Here is a 21,254-nt window from a genome sequence, read left to right on the forward strand (position 1 = left end):
AACACTTATGGTCCATTCCATTAGACACACACTATCCCTTACTTCAGATCTCAGCAGTAGTCAGTGTCTATCTGTGTGTGGGGGGATACGTTTATGTACAGTGGGACCGTTCCACCCATAATTCCTGATTGAATACCCTTTAAATTACTCATGTAGATGCTTCTGCTGGCTCAAGTCCCAGCCTAACCCTCACTGCTCAAGAGGCGCTGTATCACAGCTGACTCTGTGCTCTGACCCCAACCTCCGAAGTTGGGATATGCGAAGAAAGAATATTACTGTGCTAAATGTATACTGTATGTGACAATAATATAGGTTTCTGTTCTACATTTTAGACAGGAATTTCCACTAGATTTTGTAGTGTGGCTGTAAGGATTCATTAATTCGGCCACAAGAGCATCAATGAGGTCAGTCACTGAAATCGGGTAACAAGACTTAAGGCACAGTCGTTGTTCCAGTTCATCCCAAAGGTGTTCAATGGGATTGAGGTCAGAGCTTGTTACAGCCTACTCAAGTTCTTGCCAAACCATGTCTCCATGGGAACAGGATTGGGTCTCATAGTTCCAGTGAAGGGAATTTGTAATGTTATAGCATACAGTGACATCCTGGAGCATCGTGGACATCCAATTTTGTAAGATGAAGAACAACATATGGGTGTTATGGTATTATATAGGCATTAAAACATCACACGTAAGAAGAGACTTGGATGTGCCAATATTGTACACATACCTGTACAGTATGATTATGTACATTTTCTGGGGTCCCCTGCAAGTGATTATAATTATCCATGTGTGGTTCATGCCCTCAAGATTTTTCTTGAGTGGAAGGTTTTATAACTATAGTTTTTTCAATAGCATCTAAGGCACCACCTTTAAAGACTTTCTTACTAAGCCTCAAATAATAAGGGGATATAAAATGTGGACTGGTGACTTGCCTCCCCTTTCTTCTGTAATCTTAATTGTAAAATTCATAACAATGTATATTCTGTAATCTTCACAACAATGTATATTTTATGTGCTAGTTAATGCTAATGCTAAAGTTCATGGTTTGTTGATGTCAACTAATACGTTAAATAATGACAGTAAAGGCAACTTTAGAAGAAGAAACCAGACAACACTTTGTGTGGGTTTTTATTAATACATGTTTGTGGTATCCTATTAGACACATTGCTTTCTGTACCACAGTTCAGTTCAACTGGAACGTACATCATACAAGGTTTCTCAGTGACCCTCAACCCACAAGACATTGTGACAAAGACATGGGTGACAGATGTCTTCTGGCCCACTGGATTGGTTGGATGTTCTTCCATGAGTGAAATCACTGCAGAGCACTATTTTATCTTGATGCTCAGAACCTTGACATCACCTTGCACGTCAATATGCTTGAAGGCGTCATCGCCGAAGCGATTAGGGAAGCTCGTCATTGTGCCATTAGGGAGTTTGATATAAAATTGTTCATTGTTGAAGCTAAACACCACCTGGTAGAGAGACAGACAAAGACAGATTCCAATGTTGCTACAAAATGGTCAAAGACAATTTTTCTAAAGCAAACAATTCTTTTTGTCCATCAACGTCTATCAACAAGAGCATGGTTTCCAGAAACTTCCTGGTACTGTAGGTAGATTAGCTATGCTAATCCCTAGGTCCCTAGGTGTGTATGAGTGTGTGAATGTGTGTGTATGTTGTGTCATGCGATGGACACATTCAGGGTGTGGTTGTTGTTTTTGACTCTGGATCTCTGACCTAGAAGGGGTCCAAAAGTGAAACTGGAGCATAAATTAGACATAAATAGAAGATTTTTGTAAATTTTATATATTTTCATGCTACATAAAAGATTACTTTATTTAATTTTTGTGAATGATTTGATCTGAAATGGATTGTAAAGCTTTATGCTCTCAGACCTCACAGTATGCAATCAGAATCGTAATCCGGTTACTACTATAGAGTGCAACGAACATGAGTTCATGGTTTACTTCATGTCATAAATATCTCACAGAAAAAAGAGAAGTGTTTATAAAAGTACATCGAGCAAGGTCTTGCTATATGAAACATGTCTTGATTGACATCACTGATAAGAAAAGCAGTAAAAAAAACTGGGAGCTTCAAATAATCATAGACTTTACCATCATTTGCTCATTTGTATATATTTCTTGTATAAGCATGTAATCATTTCATGTATGTATGATGCGTTGCGTTTAATTTTATATAACATATTTCATAAATTTGAAATGTTTCATTCACCTTGAAGCTCTCGCCCTGGTCAAAGGGGAAGCTGTGTTCCCTCACCTCCTCGCCCCATCCCCCTCGGTTAGAGTTAAACACAATGGTGTTGCTGTCGCCCTCGTGGTTAAAGCGGGGGTTGAAATGGAGGGCGATGTTATCAGAGTCATGACCGATATTGATGGAGAATCTGCACAGAGATTAGAGATGTTTGTTCTTTATCAAAGATTTCATCTTCGATGAGTAAATGTGGCCGTGTTTGAATAGTGATACTAAAGTTGAACGTTGAACATAGATAGATAGATAGATAGATAGATAGATAGATAGATAGATAGATAGATAGATAGATAGATAGATAGATAGATAGATAGATAGATAGATAGATGTGCATTAATATTGAATAATAATAATAAAGAAAAAGAAATTAATACGTAACTCTCTGGCTAATCATTCACTCTTTTTCAGGGTTGCCAGATATCTGATAAATGTACAACTACATTCAAAAACAACCAAAGACTTGAAAGTAGCCCAACAATTTTTGCTAGTTGAATAAAAAAAAGAGGGGAGACACACTTTTTTCTCTCTCTCTTTTACTTTTTGGCCCATTACAGATATAATTTTCTCGACCAACAACCTTATATCACAAACATTCCTATTATCTCGAGCGTAAAAGCTGCAGCTGTCTAATGCAGTAGTATTAGTGCTTCCTAATATGCATATTATTCCGCATGCTTCCATGTTTTTAAAAACTCTGGGTTTTTTTTTTCATTTTTTAACCTTAATTTATGTTCAAAGGAACTGAAGATTTATTATGTTTAGTTTATTACACCTCACATCATATCAGTAATATTTACGATCGATCGCTTACTTTCCTTGTGACAAACTTTTTGCTGTTGTCCTTTTCAAACGTTGAGCTGATTCATCATGATTAGATAGATAGATAGATAGATAGATAGATAGATAGATAGATAGATAGATAGATAGATAGATAGATAGATAGAATAACTCATTGATTTAATGTTAAGTGCACTTACAAATTACAATCAGATTTGGGTTTGCCAGAGATGGTCAGCTCCTGACCAGCCTTGAAGGTCATGTCCTTAACAGTGAACACCTGCACAGGTATAAGCATGAAAATGAGAGTGTAAAAAAAAAAATGAGCAGCTCGTCTTTAATACAACACAAAAGATCACAAACGATGTAACAACATGGTCAAAAAGTTAACGTGATATTCTGTATTACTCCAGGATGGTGGGTAAGAGCATAAAAGGATCACTGTGCTGTTACTAGGGGTTTCTGGAACGGTTTATTGAGTGTGTGATATGGGGTCGGTAGTGAGACAGGACACTGGGTTATCTGTATCCTGCCAAGCCCAGCGTTAATGATCGACATAAATTACTGCATGGGGTCAGGTGACTTTACAGAGAACAGGAAGACATGCTGTTCAAATACTGAACTGATAATATTTTTGATATCACAGATCTATTGTGCATGTGAATCAATAAATAAATAAATAAATAAATAAATAAATTCGAAAATGGAAAATAAATCCAAAAAAAAATCTAAAAATATCTCATAAATATATATATATATATATATATATATATATATATATATATATATATATATATATATATATATATATATATATATATATATATTTAATTAAAGTATGATTATATTGTTTAATCAGTATCCGTCTGATTTTGTTTGTTTTTTAACCACGCCTCGGTCATAGTCCTGTCTCAGATCCCTGTTCTTTCTCTTATTCAGCCCACATCTGCTTATCATGATATTCTGCATTCTGAACTACACATATAACATATTACATATAACATCTGACTCAATGCTTTAAAAGGTTTACATTCAGAATAATCCTATAAACACCTGAGGTCACATGGGAACATTTATTCTACACCATTCGCTATTATTACAAAGTTAATATGAACTCCAAATTTTATTTTAATAAACCATGAATTAGTGATAAGTTTGCTGCATCTACTTACCATCTTGTCGCCGATGTGCTGAGGGTTTCAACAGAGAACGTTGTAAACTTGTAACTGTCCTTTATATATAATGCTATGACAAACCTAGAGGTGTGAGCAAGTCAGCTTTTATCCAATGGGAACACGGGGAAAGGGACAGTCTAGCCTTAATGAGTACCGTGTAACACAAGTCTTGATAAGAAAAGAAATTAATTATTAAAACTGCTATCAACCTGTGAATATTGATAAAATGACTGAAACATTATTAAAGTAACCTTTATGAGTTGCTATGTGTTAAAATCCCATGAGATTAAGATTTCCTGAAATTTCTGACACAGTTTTCACCAATAGACAAAGTCTTTTTTTCCCAGTTATGATGCACATTACGGTCATTTCTTTTCTTTAAACATTTGTATTCAGAACTATTTTCGACAGAGGCAGAGTTCTGGTTGGTGATGAAAATCTCTGAGATGATATGAGGAAGAAATCTTGAGAAGAACCAGACTCAGAAGGGAACCTGGGCAGGAAATAATGTCAATGTAAATAACGTCCTTTCTACAACAGTTTGTAGTTGCGCAACCGAGAGCTCCTGAGGAACTCATGGGTTAGCGCAAACTCTGAGATCACCATAGACCCAACGTTAATTCCTTCCTAGAGTCTGATAAAGACCTGACCATACAGCTGACTGATACAACAATGGTTCGAAAAGGCGCCATCCACAGCAATCCCATGAGTCACTGGCCGACAATGCAGATCAATCCCCAGCAGGGTGACCACCGGGTGACGAGACACCAACCAGAGGTAGGATCTCAGACTATGACAGCGGCGATTCATCCAGCGAGAGAGAGAAAAAAAAAAAAAAAGCAGTGTGTCCTTTAGGATCTTGGTCTTCCCAGTAACCATCCCAGGAAATGATTCTTCGAAGAGTCTTATTGACACACTTTAAAAAAAAAAGCTTCCTAAATGGTTGTATAGTTATATGAAGAACCTTTATCATAAATGGAAGGATTAGTTTTAGGGTTAATGGAAAGAAAATATTATTTTAATCATTTACTTAGAAGTCTTTGGGGAACCCAGAATAGTTTGCATATGTAGAAAGAATTAAATTATAATAATTCATAAAAACAGGCTCCATACAGAGTATTAGCAGCAAACTCTTCTTTGCTCTTCTTGTTTTTCATTCAGCAACATACTTGAACATTGCTAATTCACATCATTCTAATTTTAGGACTTATCTAACTTAAAGAGATCAGAAGCAAGAAGCTGAAATCAGTGGAGTCAAAAATATAGAGTTTTTTTTTTGTGTCCATCTAGTGTTCAAGATGAGACACTGCAATTTTATTTTGTTTGAATATATTAATGAATATAAATAACTAAAATAAATAAATAAAGTGATTAGACGAGCATTATAAAAATAATACATTGACATGAATTAATTTGATTATTTTAATGTAAATTCAATTATAACAAGTCTAGTTATAATACTGAAATATATTATTATTTATTTATGTATTTATTTATTCATTGATTCATTCATTCATTTATGTATGTATGTATGTATGTATGTATGTGTCTATTTATTTATTTATTTATTTATTTATTTATTTATTTATTTATTTATTTATTAAGACAATCAAAATTACACATTTTAAAATAGTAATATTTATTTCAAGTCCATTCAAGGTTATAAAAATATGAATAAGAAAAACAATCACTCCACACACATACAGAAAAGGTATAATAATATTCCTGAAACAGAGTTTGCTCGGTTTAAATCATATCATTTGATTATTTATTGAATAATTATTTATTCTTTAATGCATGTCTTTATGAGAGTGATCGGAGTGGTCTGGACCATGTCAATTCATCTTGATGCTGCTTATTGTGACGTCACCATCCACAAAGAGGTGTTCAAAGCTGTCGTCTCCAAACCGGTTTGGGAAGCTCATCATTTTGCCATCAGGGAGTTTAATATGAAACTGCTCATTGCTGAAGTTGATCACCACCTGTTAAAGGGAAAGTCAGAATGAGCACAGAATGAGTGTAGTTGATGATTAGAATTGGTTAAGATCATATGAAATATAATCCTTAAGTACTACCAACATAAATCTCAAGTTAAATGAAAGTCAGTCATTAGTCTTGGTGCAGCAAACAAAGAAGGTTCACATGATATTAGCATATGGTTCCTATTTTAGGTATTATTAATAATAAAGTTCTAGGAACATTTTCTGTGTATATAGAGAGTTTCTTTTCATTTCTAGCATAAATGCCTATTTTTAGGTTTTGTAAGGAATTATTTCTCTATCGTCTGCCGCCTGGGCAGGATTTCTGAGCCCCTGGTTCTCTGGTGAGTACTCGGGGAAGTCTCAATGAAACATGCCAGTCAGTCTTTCAAAGAGAAGTCCAAAATTTATTATGTCAAACATGAATATATAGTAGTACAAAGAAGGGCAAGGATGTAATGTGTGTGTGTGGAGCTTGTGTGTGTGTATTTGAGTGTGTGTGAGAAAAGAACATTGTGTTCTGTACAGAAAGTCTTCAACATTAACAGCATAACAACATTAAAAGGATAAGTAATTCTGGACAATTATTCTCACAGGTTTTATTTTTTATAACCTTTAAACTATAAATACATGATGAAATTTAAGGTTGAGAGAAAGTTAAAAGAATATAAAGAAACATTAGGGGAATGTTAGGTGAACTTTCTGTAATGAAAACGTTTCTGGGTAGCCAAAAAAAACTTTAATATCATTTGAATATTTTGAGTTCTGGGAATATTCGTGGTTGCAAAAACTAACATTACCAGAATATTACCTAACCTAACTAAACAGTAGGTTCTCTAAAGTTTTTTAATCTAGATTTTTGGTTCTAACGGTAAGCTAGTAATAATGTGATAATATTTAAAGGATCGTTCTGCAAAGTTAAAAACACATTCTGCAAACATAAAAAGAATGTTCTGCTTCTGTAAAGAAATCTTTTCTTACTAAACTTAAAAACAAACCTTATGAATGTACTTGTAATTGTTAGCTGAGGTACTGTGTGTTCTGATATGTATTATACAGTAATACTATTATATAAGAAAAATAAAAAAGAGAAGCTTTTGGGGAAATTTGAAATGCATTCACTATATTTTGTATTATGCACTTCACATAGACCTGACTGTCAATCATTAGCTTGACATGATATCTACACACAGAGTGAAAGGTCACATTTAGAAAAACACCATCCGGGCTATGCAGCGTTCAAATCTTTGAGGAACATTTTTGAGGAATTTTCTACTCTACTCTAAGGTACAGTAAGTGCAATATTTAAACCATTTAGTGTATTTAAATAATAATAATAATAATAATAATAATAATAATAATAATAATAATAATAATAATAATAATAATAATAATATTTAAATAGTCTATTGGAAGGTACTTTAATATTCATCAAGAACACATAGCATTAACATGTAAGAATATGATATAATTGGACTTTTTCTTTTTAAATGAAAACCAAAATAAATAAATATAAAGACAGGGTGATTATGAGGGCAGTGACAATTTGCATTTATTGTAAAGATATTTGGTCTCGGGTTGTATTTAAACATGATTTAGATTTGTGACGACCATTTTTTTCACCATCTGCAAAATTTTCAATTTTTTTTTCTCAAATATTTAATTTTTTTTTACCATCTGCAAAATGTTCATTTTTTTTTCTCAAATATTGAAATTTTTTCACCATCTGCAAAATTTTCAATTTTTTTCTCAAATATTTAAATATTGACTGTAAACAAGACAAAAGCACAAAAGCTTAAAACAAGGCTTTGTGTCATTTTCCACATGTGGTGGAAGCGATGTCTCAAATGTTTTGAAAATTGGAATCCTGGGGTTTTAGCTCATACCCTGTTGTTACTCTGAGATGTACTGATCCGTGAAGCCCTAGGATATAATGCTACAGTACCAGCACCATATTTCACTGGCACCACTCTAGACTCTAAGTGATGTGAAAATACTGTATTTTGAACTTATCATTAAAAATGAACATGTTTAATTATGCTGTGTGGGAAGTTCATGTTAGGGAAACAAACAATGATTGGTATTTAGATTGATGCTTACAGAAACAATGGTATTCACTGTGTATAGAAATCAGGTGACATTACTGATAGCAACTAGTTATACTAATAATTTAGGGAATTCACAGACTACTTATACAACCATAAATTCAATTATTGTTGTTTTTAAATCATTTTGCCCTTTTGCATTATAGGCTATTTGGAAAAAGTTCCAGATCCAGGTTGCAATATTACAAAAACATATAAAAGAGTAGCAGTACAGCCATTGTATAATTAGTAATATGAAAAAGAAAAAAAAAAGATTAATAATGAGTTTGGCTAAGACCACTGTGTTATTCCAGAAAAACCTCTTTCTTATTTGCATTTTATTTTTGCCTAAGCCAGGGATCGGCAATAACCCGCGGCTCCGGAGCCGCAAGTGGCAAGATTATGATGCTCTTGTAACATTAAAATAAACCGTGTTAATTTTTTTGTCGCTCAAAATATGTGTCATAACTGCCGACTTGCGAAATCCGACACACAGAAGCAGACGCATGTTTTGGGTTGCTGCAAACGGTAAGTTAACATTTTGATGTCATGCAGGGCTGTCAAATGTCACAATGTCGTATTTCTCATGCAGAAAAACTGTTTGACTGTTTGTATTTATCATTGTGCTGCACGATTAATCATATCGCAATCGCGATATCAAGCCTGTGCGATTATATGACGCAAAATGCTGCGATTTCATGAAATAAATAAATAATAGATAAATGCATGTGTGGACATGACAACCCATTCTCTCTGAAAGCTGTTTGCCTATTTCATACACTACACCGCTATCTGCTAATAATAATTAAAAACAAAAAGACCAGTGAGTTTCAGTTTAGGCAGTGGCACGTGTGGCGTGTATGGTCATGTCCTGACTTTTTCCGGTGTGCAGCGCAGAACGGGTGAAGATGGATGCTGAGCAGACTATTGCTTTGAGGTTATAAGTCTTGTCATCGTCTTGTCTTAGTCATGAAAAAAAAGTTGTCGACGAAATATGTTCGTCAACAACCTTTTTTTTTCATGACTAAGACAAGACGATGACAAGACTTCACCACTGTCCAAAAACGCTGACTAAGATAAATTAACATGCATTATTGTTGACGAAAAAAGACGAGACGAAAATGTTTTGTATAAAATAAAAACTAAGATAAAATCTCTCTTCATTTTACTGTCTCTGCTTTTTCATCAGCTGTTACGCCTTTAAAATATTCAGAACGAGTTCGCGGCTTTGCGCTGTTGCTTGTTACAGGTCTCATATACCTGTGGCTGCAACACGAAACTGCTGAACAATTGTATTGCTTCCGCTGAAGAAAATAGTGCGCTCCGTCTCTACGGTTAGAATCCTGTGTGTCCATTCCAACGCTCTGTTTTTCATGGCAACGGTGTGTTATAGTTAGCAGTGGTCTGTTACCAAGAAATTAAAATAGTGTGTGCGTAGAAAAAATTCCATGCCGCTCAAAAAATAAAAAATAAAAAAAATCCTGAGCGCCACCGTCTAGGTCGGCTTTTTGTGCTAAATTATATTTCCTGTCGCTGTGCAGGCGCTTTTATTGTACATGACAGCTTATGTCCCGATGAAGTATCAATAAAGTAAAAAATGTGATGTGCAGTCAAGTTCGAGTGTATGTGTAACCGGTGTTAAGAGATGTGCATTAATTCATTTATTTTTAATTCACGCAAAATCCTTGTTTTTGGTTGGGATCAATAATGAGGTATTCGAAACATAAAAAGGGAAAAGGGAGCAGTAAAGTTATTTTATTTCTTTAAGTTTTGTGGGCGTTTCGTCTGTGACGTCAGCGTTGCGCGCTCTTGCTTCAGTCTGAATGAGACCTGAGCAGAGCGAGCAGGGGCAGGCGACGAGTGTGCAACGGTTATAACTGCATGTTTCTGATTTATGCAGCAATTTTGGATAAAGCACACATTGAATCAGCAGATGACTCTGGCCTCTTATTATACATCTCACAAGATCACAACGCAGAACGGTAGCCAGATACGACACAGAAGGGCAGACCGGCTACATATGCACTGATACTTTTGTGATTCGTGGGGTTTTGACAGGTTTTATAGCCTTGATATTGTTTCTTATTCAAAAGTGGTGACAGAAAAAACTCTTTTCCCCCAACCTGAAACCTCTTCCCACGCCCCTGTCACAATCGCATCATAATCAAAATTAATAATTAGGCTTAAAAGCAAATGTATATGTAAGGGAATCAAGTTTAATAATTACATGTAATATTGCTCTAAATATCATCAATAATGATGTGTGCAATACCATGTATAACTTGCATTAAGTTGGAAATTTACTTATTAAACTTATAATACTTATAAAGTATATTACTTATACTTTAATATATATATATATATATATATATATATATATATATATATATATATATATATATATATATATATATATATATATACACACCTACAGTTTTGATCTTAGGCTTTTCATTAATCAGCATTAATGTGTTATTTTACATATTAAATTGCAAACGTTTTGCATTTGTTTGTTGTCGTTGTTGCTAGTTTGAGTTTGGAAATACAAATTTCAGCATTATCAGTAATCTGTGTGTGCATTTTCCTTGAGAACCAAGCAAGTTGACTCATGATACCATTTGTTTATTATATCGCAATCGCATATCGCAATCACAATATTGGCCTCAATTATCGAATTATGACATTTTCCTTAAATCGTGCAGCCCTATATTTAATAAGCCGCAGCACCGATATATCTGTCTGCACTGCTGTCTGTATGGAACCGGGCAGGAATCAAGCGCATCTCAATTCTTAGTCGAGCCTGACACTTATCAGCCAATCAAAAAAAAAAAGAGGCTACACAATAGCCAATCAGAAAACAGCACTATCTGTGTAAGATTTAACGTAACAAATAATAAAAAAATTGGGGCTGCGGGGGGGTTGGAGATGTCACATTTGCCTGTCTTCAAAACTTGAGAGCCCTGGTCATGAATACGAAGAGGACTCAATTAGACATTGAACATTTTATTTGAAAGTAACCTTCAACCCAGCGTCTTTTTTGTTATGGTTAGTTCAAACTGTTCAAAATATTTTTGTTTGCCTGCAGAAATAAAATTTCGTTTAGTCGGTAGCAGTTCACTGTTTTCATAAATGCAACACACTACAGATTTTTCTATACTTTCCATAAAGGTACAAAACGATATATGCGGTGTTATCTTCATTTTAGATGTCAAAAGGGTTTTGTTGCTCCCTGTGTTTTTTTTTCTGTGGGAAACGGGTCCAATTTCTCTTTGAGTGTTTAAGGTTGCCGACCCTTGGACAAGCAATAAGCTATTCCTTTGAAAAGGAATTAATTTCAATTCATTGCTGTGTATAGGTTATACATGGATCCTTTTGCAGCCAGCTCCCCACAAGAAGTTATAGAGAGGGTCTCTGAGAAGCTGGGATGCAGCACGACTTCCCGCGACGTGGCTGAATACTTCGATCGACATGACAAGCTACGGGATTTGCGTCAGGAATTCCTGGTTCCGAAAGTAGCCGATCTTCCTCAATGTAATTTGGTATATTTTTCCTTAAATAATATTTAAACCATTCCATTGCCAAAAAATAGTAGTATGATCTAGTACATAATGGTGGACTAGTGGCTATATATTTTTTGTTTCCTTCAGCTGACCTGACACTCGTAGATGGCTCAGAAGATTGCATTTACTTTGTAGGCAATTCTCTAGGATTACAACCCAAAAATGCCAAAAAATACATTGATGAGGAGTTGGAGAAATGGGCCAAAATGTAAGTTGTGTATCTATTTAGAGGTGATTCCATGCTTGCAGTGTTCTGAATGGCCAAACACTTTCTGAATAGCTAAATCAGAAATTTGTAAAAGGATGTAGCGGGTTGAGCAGAACTGTAAGGTGATTACAGGCAGTGAAGTATTCGTGAAACATCAAGGTCCTAGCGGTGTAGTGTAGAGTTCAGCAGGTTTACGGTTGTGGGGAAAAAACTGGCAAAACACATTAACAAATCCGAAAACACAATGACAATTCAGACAACCCGAAAGAGGTTGGTATAGTTTGTGATTGGAACACGTACCGATCATTGGACAAGACACCTGTCACTCAAGGTATACATGAAGTTCAACAGTCTGTCACAGGGAAAAGTTAGAATGGATGGATGGAATGGATTACTGTGGATTAATTTTATTTTCTTATATTTAAACAGAGATCTTTACACATTACACATAAGATTCCATAGCTGTATATCTTGAGTGACAGGTGTCTCGTCCAATGATCGGTAAGTTTCTATTCAAAAACGATACCTAACGTTTCCGGGTTGTCTGACTTTTTGTGTTTTCGGATTTGTTAATTTGTTTTCGGATTTGTTAATTTGTTTTCGGATTTGTTAATTTGTTTTTGGATTTGTTAATTTGTTTTCGGATTTGATAATGTGTTTCCGGATTTGTTAATTTTTTGGGGGATTTGTTAATGTGTTTTCGGATTTGATAATGTGTTTCCGGATTTGTTAATTTTTTTTGGGGATTTGTTAATGTGTTTTCGGATTTGTTAATGTGTTTTGCATTTCTCGGACACCGTACCCGAACCTGTCGGTTCTGGTGCGGATGGTCCTGTATTTATTCTTGGATGAAAGGAAATTGAACAGTTTGTGACTAGGGTGGAAGGAGCCTATTGATAAAATCATCCAACCTCTCGAATGAGATTAAAGTGAATGCTTGTTCACAGGGGGGTCCATGGACATGTGATGGGGTCGCGCCCTTGGGCCTGGGCCGAGAATAATCTGGAGGCTCTCATGGCAAATGTTGTAGGTAATTATTCTGTAAATCACCACTTGTAACCTGATTATGAGTCACTTAAACCTTAAATGTTAATCTCAAACGATTCAGTGAATCAATAAACCATTTGGTCGAGACAATCTTGTAAATTGATAAAAAAAATAATTTACAATATTAAAAAGAAATTTTTCTAAGAACTGCATGTCATGGAGTGTTTTATGTTATGATTGTAGAATATTTTATAATTCTTTTTGTTTTATTTTTATTTATAAAAATATATTTAAAAATTTATATTTTATAATAATAATTATTCATTAATAAATATTAATGATTATATTATACAACAATTGTATACTAAAGAAACTGTAGGGCAATGCTTCAGCTGTTTTTATTGTGTGTGTGTGTGTGTGTGTGTGTGTGTGTGTGTGTGTGTGTGTGTGTGTGTGTGTGTGTGTGTGTGTGTGTGTGTGTGTGTAAAATAAGGTGCTAAACCAGAGGAAGTGGCCTTATTAAACGGTTTGACTGTCAATCTGCACCTTCTGATGGTAAGCATCTATGTAAATCTATTCTCTGAAAAATATCCAAACATTTTATTACTCATTTAATTAGTTCTGTGTTTTTATCCTTAACAGCTTTCATTTTACAAGCCTACCGCAAAACGCCACAAAATCATTCTGGAGGCAATGGCCTTTCCTTCTGACCATGTAAGCAGAACTGTCACATCTGCACATTCTTCCTACGTACACATCATCCTTCTTTACCTTTTAATCATTCAGTAATCATCATTTTTATTTTTGCTGTGTGTTATACAGTATGCTGTGGAATCTCAAATACGCCTCAGAGGATTTGACCCTTGCGAGAGCATGGTCCTTCTTAATCCCCGAGCGGTAACTCTTTACCACTTCCTACACACATGCACTCACTTAACTCTTATTACCAGACACCAAAAAATTGCCTTTTTCGAATGTGTCCATGTTCAGTATTGAATCTCTGTCATGTCAGGCTCCACCTGTGTATTTAAAGTACTAAATCTGAGATTCACGTCCTTGTCTGGTTCAGGGAGAGGAAACCCTGAGGACGGAGGACATCGTTTCCACAATCCAGCGAGAGGGAGACTCTGTTGCCGTGGTGATGCTGGGTGGAGTCCAGTACTACACTGGCCAGCTGTTCGATATGGAGGTCATAACTAAAGCAGGCCAGGCCCAGGTTAGATAACCCTTCGGACGTTAATGATTTTCATAGTAACATTGTGTCATGATGTGTTTTATTCCTATTGTACCACAGCTTTTTTCTGATGATGACTTTTTTTTAAAGAAAGAATACAAATTTTGTTGGTCACATCTACAACCATATAGAATATGATGTGCATTGTTTAAAGAGTACATGTCATATATATCATGACAAAATATAATAAAAATAGAATTTACTGATATAGGTAGGAAAGCATTTCATTTTTTTTAAGCCATTTATTGTTACATCTAATGTTCTGGAACATCCATTAAACAAGTTGGTACTTATGTTATAAAAGCTGTCATGTTGTCATTCCTGCAGCTTTATGTTCTTAGTAACTAAGAAATAATGCACAAACTACATCATAAACATCCCGTAATGGGCTTTGAACTACAGTTCTAACAGCCTTGTTTGTGTGTTTAGGGTTGCTATGTAGGGTTCGACTGTGCACATGCTGTGGGTAATGCTGAGCTGCGACTACATGACTGGGGTGTCGACTTCGCCTGCTGGTGCACCTACAAAGTGAGTTTAGATCCGAAGAATTTGTTTCCATTTTTCCTGATACTATGATACAAAATGAAAATTAAAAAATTACTGACTGTGTCCTTCAGTAATTTATTTTTACTACAACGTTTTTCAATAATTTTTGTATTTTTTTTATTGTGTAACCTTTGGTTAAAGTATTAAGAATGAAAAAGAACTGACTATGCCACAACAACCGGAAGGCCAGTCGGTACACCAATTTAAAACTTTTTTCAGAGTATCATCCTAAAGGAGCTGGCCAAGTTTGGTGTAGATAGTTTGAAAGCTTGCCGAGTTATAAACCTCCAAAGTTTATAATGGGAGTCTATGGGGGAAAGTGGCCACTTTGAGACCCGGTCCCGGAAGTACCGGAACTCGGATCGCTTAGAAAAGTATTAATAACAAACTTCAGACCAGGGTCTACAACACATTGATAAACCAAAAAAAGGGATACACCAAACATAAGACACAAATGCTCTCCCTCTGTTAAGCCTCAAAAATCAGTTCATCCTCAGATAGTCGCAGGTGGATATTTAGTGTATACGCGGACATACTCTTATAGAAACAAAGGAAACAAAAAAAAAGGAATAAAGAATACAAAAGTCCAAACGTAACCGGCAAAGCCAGATTAATTTAAAAAGCACCGAAGCTGCATAACAGAGCAGGAATACAAAACCGGTTAATTGGATTAACTTGTACTAGGGATAAGTATCCATCAATGCTTTACTGACATACTGTATCATACAAGTCATTGGGGCAGATCAACCTTTAAAAACACTCTGTAAATCAGCGGTTCACCGCCGCCGCCACCTCCACACGGCCCAGAATGTAAATCAGTAATGAATCAAGTTTAGAAAACAGCTCCGACAAATATACATAAAAAAACAAAAACAGAAAAACAGCAGTAAGCAGAACCGCAACTAACGAAACAGCAGCTAGCGCTCTTTGGCCACACCTGGAAAAAAAACAAATAAAACATTTCAAAAAGTTTCTCTCCTCAAAAAGAACCCACAATAAAGTTTCTTACCCCACAAACGAGGTTGAACTATTAACACCATGCTACGCGACTGAAAACTAAAAAGAATAAAGCAGGCGACTTTGGCAGTGGGCGTGTCTTCGGACCCGAAATCCACCCATCAAAATAAAGACAAACAAACCTAAAGATATTGCACTTGTCACATATTTTTTTATGTTTGTGTACTAATGAGTGCTGAACTCATCAGCCCCATTATGTCATTTGACCATGTCACGTGTCCCACTAATCACTCACACCTGTTTCTCCCCAACAGCATCTGTATTTAGTTAGTAATTTTTTATATGTTATTAAATAAAGGTTGGAGCCACAGCACTGTGAGGTTGTCACTGTTGGGCCCTTGTGCAAGGCCCCTAACTCTGCTCCAGAGCTGCTGCATCATGGTTGACCCTCTGCTCTGACTCCATCTTCCTAAGCTGGGATATCTGAGGAAAAGTGTTTCACTGTGCTGAAATATACTGTATATGAGACAAATAATGTCATCTTTAATCAAATAATGTCATATCTAATGTCTAACATCTTTTTCGTCTTGTGTTCTTCTCAGTACGTGAACTCTGGAGCCGGTGGCTTAGCCGGAGCATACATACACGAGAAACATGCATCCACGGTCGAACCGGCGTGAGAATCAAACATACAGTAACATATCTTTCATGTAAAAGAATAAAATGAGTGTGAGTCAAATCACTCATCTCTCTCTCTCTCTATCTCTCTCTCTCTCTCTCTCTCTCTCTCTCTCTCTCTCTCTCTCTCTCTTTTTCTGTCTCTTTTTAGGCTTCTCGGTTGGTGGGGACACAAGTTGGACACTAGATTCCAGATGACCAATGGTATTCAAAATTTTGATTTGACAATTTAAAGGCTCCTCCTGGTGGTGAAAAATGGTAACTGCAATATAAGATTACTGACCGTCTCTTGTGTCTGTTCCATGACATGACCATTTGTGCAGTGATGAGCCTGCAGCCTGGAGTTAATGGATTCAGACTTTCAAATCAACCCATTTTACTGGTGTGTCCCCTACAGGCCAGTCTAGAGGTGAGGCGATACTCACTGTATATACTTATTACATACTGTATGTATTCACTGTTAGAAGAAAATGAATTTTCTGGTAATGTAGTTGCGCTTTTTTGTCCAGTTACACAAGGGAAATTATTAACAATTGCACTATACAGTATCACACAGATGAGTATGGCTTCTCTTTGAGCCTGATTTCTAACAAAGTTTCATCCTAATATCGTCTCAAGGAGATTTTACATACACTTGTAGCGATTTTGGCTCGCGAAGCAAGGTAAATATTTATAAGCAACTAAAACGTGTTATAGTGACTTCCAAATATTTTAACCTAAGTTGAAATTAACGGTACTGGAATTAACGTTACGCTTATTTGGTCTGTTCGTCCGGCGAACAGGCCGTGTAACCTTTATTAATTCTATGAAGGCGGTATCTTCCCGGCCAAGAAAGATTCGCTTCCCTTTTACTTTATACCGTAATTTAAATTAAATTAACTTAATAGAGCATGTAGTTCAGACCAGATATTGCAGGTACCTTAATTTGTGAGCGAGACTCAGAGACAAATCACCTGTGGCTCAAAATTATGACATTTAATGAATGAGACAAACACAACATAAAACTAACTACACAAACAAACAAAAGAAATAGGGAAAAAGGAAATGAAAATAAAATAAAACAAAAGAAATTAAAATTGGGGAAAGGGAGGAAGAAACTGGAAAGAAGAAATTAGAGAAAGGAAGGAAAGGAATGGCAAGCTTAGACTTCAAAATTAAATCACACCCTAACTGGGAAATCGTCACAGAAACTTAAATTCACCTTAAGATTCAATGAAAGATTCCTACTTAAAATTACGCATCTAAATTGGTTGGTAGAGGAAACGGTTACTTGCATTGGCTTACTGCACAAGAGTCCGGATGCAACAGAGAAATCTCTGAAAAGTCAGTTAGGGTGGGGTCAGACGTTCTTCCAAGTTCCCCTGAAGATCAGAGCAGTTGTCGTTCTTGGAAGTGAAGCTTGCTGGAACTTCGTTGAAGGAAGATGGAGTCGTCTTGAAGCTGTTCCGAAAGTCTGACCACGGATTAGTGGTGTTTGTGACAATTTAAAGGTCACGAACTCCACCCATCTTTGGGAAGATGACCAATACTTCGGTCAGGATTTTGAAGGGAAAAACTCCCTTTGTTTCAGGTGTCTGTGGGCGTGGTTTAGCTATCAAACTTTTAGATGACTTTAAAGTTTGATCCAGGGTGTATTAAGATGTTATGGCGCTTTTCGTGCTCAAATAAAATACACCAGTGCTTGAAAAATGAGTAACCGATAATTTTGTGGTCATTTGGATACTAAACATGAAGGGTAATGACAGTATGAAGGCAGCGGTACATTACATACATAGATCATTAATCAAGACAAAGATAAAGGCAAAGAAACAAAAATGAAACATGAACAAGATGCACTTTCATTAGGGAAGTAAAAAGAAAACGATAGCTTCGTATACATTCTGACATCAGACCTTAAAGGGGCATACGGCATTAGAACAGGTATACATTAACATGCCATGATCAGTAAGATATGATGATAGAGTATAACGGATGTTAAAATACAATGTTGTTTTCTGACACATGAATAAAATACACCCTTGTCAGGAAATTAAGGAGCAAATAATTTTAAGTCAGGCAAGCCTTAAAAGAAGAAACACATTACAAAAAGGGTTATAAGAATGAGAACCTTAGAGTACCTTATCTTGGGTTTTATTAGTAAACGGAATGTCTCATTGTGTTGTGTGTGTGTGTGTGTGTGTGTGTGTGTGTGTGTGTGTGTGTGTGTGTGTGTGTGTGTGTGTGAGAGAGAGTTCTGTTTGCAGGCCCCAATGTGCCGCATGGGGTTATCTGGTCTTTGTGGAGACTCCAGACATTCTGGAGCCAGGTGTGGGTGTAAAACTGGGTTGCTCATCGGTTAATTGAGGAGTAGATGTTGAAATTTAGGGTGCCTGGGACATGAAATCTAAAATGACTGGTGCACGACGCTACACACTTTACCATATTTATTATTACTACGGACACTGGACCTGCAAGAAAAGATCCTAACAGGAACCTTGATATATAATATTTACTGCTGCTTTTCCCCATCAAGCCTTAAATTTTACTAGAAATGCTTTATATTGTTTAATTTTCAGAAAATGTTATGTGTCCTTTTGTTACTCTAAAACATCACTGCTTTTCTTTATCAGATCTTTAACAAAACCACCATGAGTGACCTGAGGAAGAAGTCTATCTTGTTGACTGGATATCTGGAGCACCTCCTGAAGCACTACTACAGCGAGGACAAGTCGGAGCCACGGAAACCTTACGTCCGTGTCATTACGCCCAGCAACCCTGCAGAGAGAGGCTGCCAGCTCTCGCTCTCATTCTCGGTCCCCATCAGAGCCGTCTTTCAAGAGCTTGAGAAGAGAGGAGTCGCAGTGAGTGGGGTTTAAATTGGAAAACTAGGTTTTAAAAATTGCTGAAGGAGTTAAATGTCCTAGGGTGAATTATTTTTATACTATTGTGGAACCAAGACTAGTGAGGAAAAAAGAAACAGACTGGGGCTGATTTCTTCTTAGCTCAAACTGTAAAGCCAAAGTTATACAGTATCACCAGACACCAGACTTTAAAGATTTGCAGGAAATCTTCCAGGTTCTGCAACTGAATACTAAAACCATCCATGTTATCATCCCATTTACAGAATGAATCCCTTCTTTGTTGTCATAAAATCCTCTTCTCTGACTGTGATTCTTTCATCACTTTGGAGTCAGAGCTCAGGGTCAGCCATGATACAGCACACCTAGAGCAGAACAGGTTAAAGGCCTCACTCAAGAGCCCAACCACGGCAGCTGATTTTCCAATCTGAAACCCAGAGCCTAAAGTGCAAAGAGTTGAGGTCAGGAATCTGAGCAGGACACTCAAGTTCTTTTTGTCACTTCAAACATATACAGCTGGCACAGTACACAGCAAGATAAAACTTAGACAACACAGAACAAAAACATTACATAGACCTACATGGTGATATAAAAAGTAGCAAGACAGGACAATTAATTTTTTTCAATCATGGTAAGCCTACCAATACCTCTGACTCTGTGCCTGATAAAAAATCCCACATTCTCCAGAAAGCGTGGTCAGGCTGCGAAGAAGGCGAGAGTGAACCTTAAACCCGAACGGCAAAGAAAGTTCACGTAGCTTAAATATTCAACTGAGTGGACAAAAGGTTTTGATCAAACAACATGAAAGCGTGGAGTAATTCTTTTATATGCAGGCTAGAGATGTTTTAGTTAACAGATGATTATGTGTTGCTTTATGCATGGCTGCATTGTCATGCTGGAACAGGCTTGGGCTCCTTAAATGGAAGCTTTTGAATGAAAATCCATCCTATACACATTTGTGCTTTAGACCTGTTGAAGAGCCACATATGGGTATGATGGTCAGGTTTTGTGTATGCTAGCATGCTAATTCACAAGAAAGAGCGTGCTTAGCAGGAGCGTGATTTCTTAACTCCTTGTAGCCTCTCCTAATTCCAGATAAAGTTTAAGCTACTTTTCTTCATGAAATGTTTGTTCTATGTCATGTAACATGTTGAATAGTTACAGTATGTGTAGACTATAATATGCATATATACCGGAAATATACAATCTGTCAAAATAATAACCTAATTCTCACATTCTGCAGTGTGACATGAGGGAACCGGATGTGCTGCGTGTAGCTCCTGTTCCTCTCTACAACTCCTTCGCTGATGTACATCGCTTCATCACTGTGCTAGGAGCAGCTCTGGAAGCTAGCAAACAACCCAGACAGCTCTAATCTCTGACAATGCTCCTGGTGTCTGACCAAAGAGATGTTTCTCAACCTGTTGACATCAGTAACGATCCCTTAAAATTAGTCCGAGACTATTTAAAACATGGAAGTGAGTGAGATGATGCTAATATTTGGGCTGAAGAATCTTTATCCATGGTCATTTCATACCTAAAACCTACTTGAGATTTGCCAGATTCTATGATCCTGAGTTTGGCTCAAATTTGTTCAAATTATATCAAAGAATATAAGTTGTACAACAAAATAAATAATAAAAAAAAGACTAAAGTTCTTAATTTGTAAAGCACTTACTTGAACGTAAAATACTTACACTTTACATTGTTTTCATTTCATTTCCTTTCAATGTCCTAGGGTGAATTATTTTTAGACTATTGTGGAACCAAGACTAGTGTAGTGAGGAAAAAAAACAGACTGGGGCTGATTTCTTCTTAGCTCAGACTGTAAAGCCAAAGTTATACAGTATCATCAGACACCAGACTGCAACTGAATACTAAAACCATCCATGTTATCATCCCATTTACAGAATGAATCCCTTCTTTGTTGTCATAAAATCCTCTTCTCTGACTGTGATT

At 36.2% G+C, this 21,254-nt stretch overlaps 2 protein-coding genes across 3 annotated transcripts; one reads left to right on the top strand and one right to left on the bottom strand.

Annotated features, from left to right (window-relative positions):
* Positions 1 to 1,089: 1,089 nt before the first annotated feature.
* lgals2b (lectin, galactoside-binding, soluble, 2b) lies at positions 1,090 to 4,302 on the bottom strand. The gene is made up of 4 exons (XM_027159697.2): positions 4,223 to 4,302; positions 3,251 to 3,330; positions 2,238 to 2,406; positions 1,090 to 1,474 (listed from the first exon to the last, which is right to left on the bottom strand). Exons 1-4 carry the CDS (start codon positions 4,223 to 4,225, stop codon positions 1,328 to 1,330), a joined length of 399 nt encoding a protein of 132 aa, XP_027015498.1. The 5' UTR covers positions 4,226 to 4,302; the 3' UTR covers positions 1,090 to 1,327.
* A 3,090-nt stretch (positions 4,303 to 7,392) lies between these two features.
* On the top strand, positions 7,393 to 20,957 carry kynu (kynureninase). Of its 2 annotated transcripts, none has more exons than XM_027160122.2 (14): positions 7,393 to 7,491; positions 11,644 to 11,819; positions 11,936 to 12,056; positions 13,004 to 13,086; positions 13,537 to 13,598; positions 13,686 to 13,757; positions 13,866 to 13,940; positions 14,113 to 14,259; positions 14,707 to 14,805; positions 16,383 to 16,456; positions 16,610 to 16,662; positions 16,782 to 16,867; positions 19,068 to 19,298; positions 20,539 to 20,957. In XM_027160122.2, the coding sequence occupies exons 2-14, from the start codon at positions 11,651 to 11,653 to the stop codon at positions 20,668 to 20,670; spliced, it is 1,404 nt and encodes a 467-aa protein (XP_027015923.1). In that variant the 5' UTR covers positions 7,393 to 7,491; positions 11,644 to 11,650; the 3' UTR covers positions 20,671 to 20,957. The 2 variants fall into 2 exon arrangements, with proteins under 2 accessions (XP_027015923.1, XP_047670358.1); XM_047814402.1 differs by lacking the exon at positions 7,393 to 7,491 and adding an exon at positions 8,794 to 8,816.
* The last annotated feature ends 297 nt before the right edge of the window (positions 20,958 to 21,254 follow it).

This window comes from Tachysurus fulvidraco, chromosome 5 (assembly GCF_022655615.1).
Source record: "Tachysurus fulvidraco isolate hzauxx_2018 chromosome 5, HZAU_PFXX_2.0, whole genome shotgun sequence".
In the NCBI taxonomy this organism is placed as follows: Eukaryota; Metazoa; Chordata; class Actinopteri; order Siluriformes; family Bagridae; genus Tachysurus; species Tachysurus fulvidraco.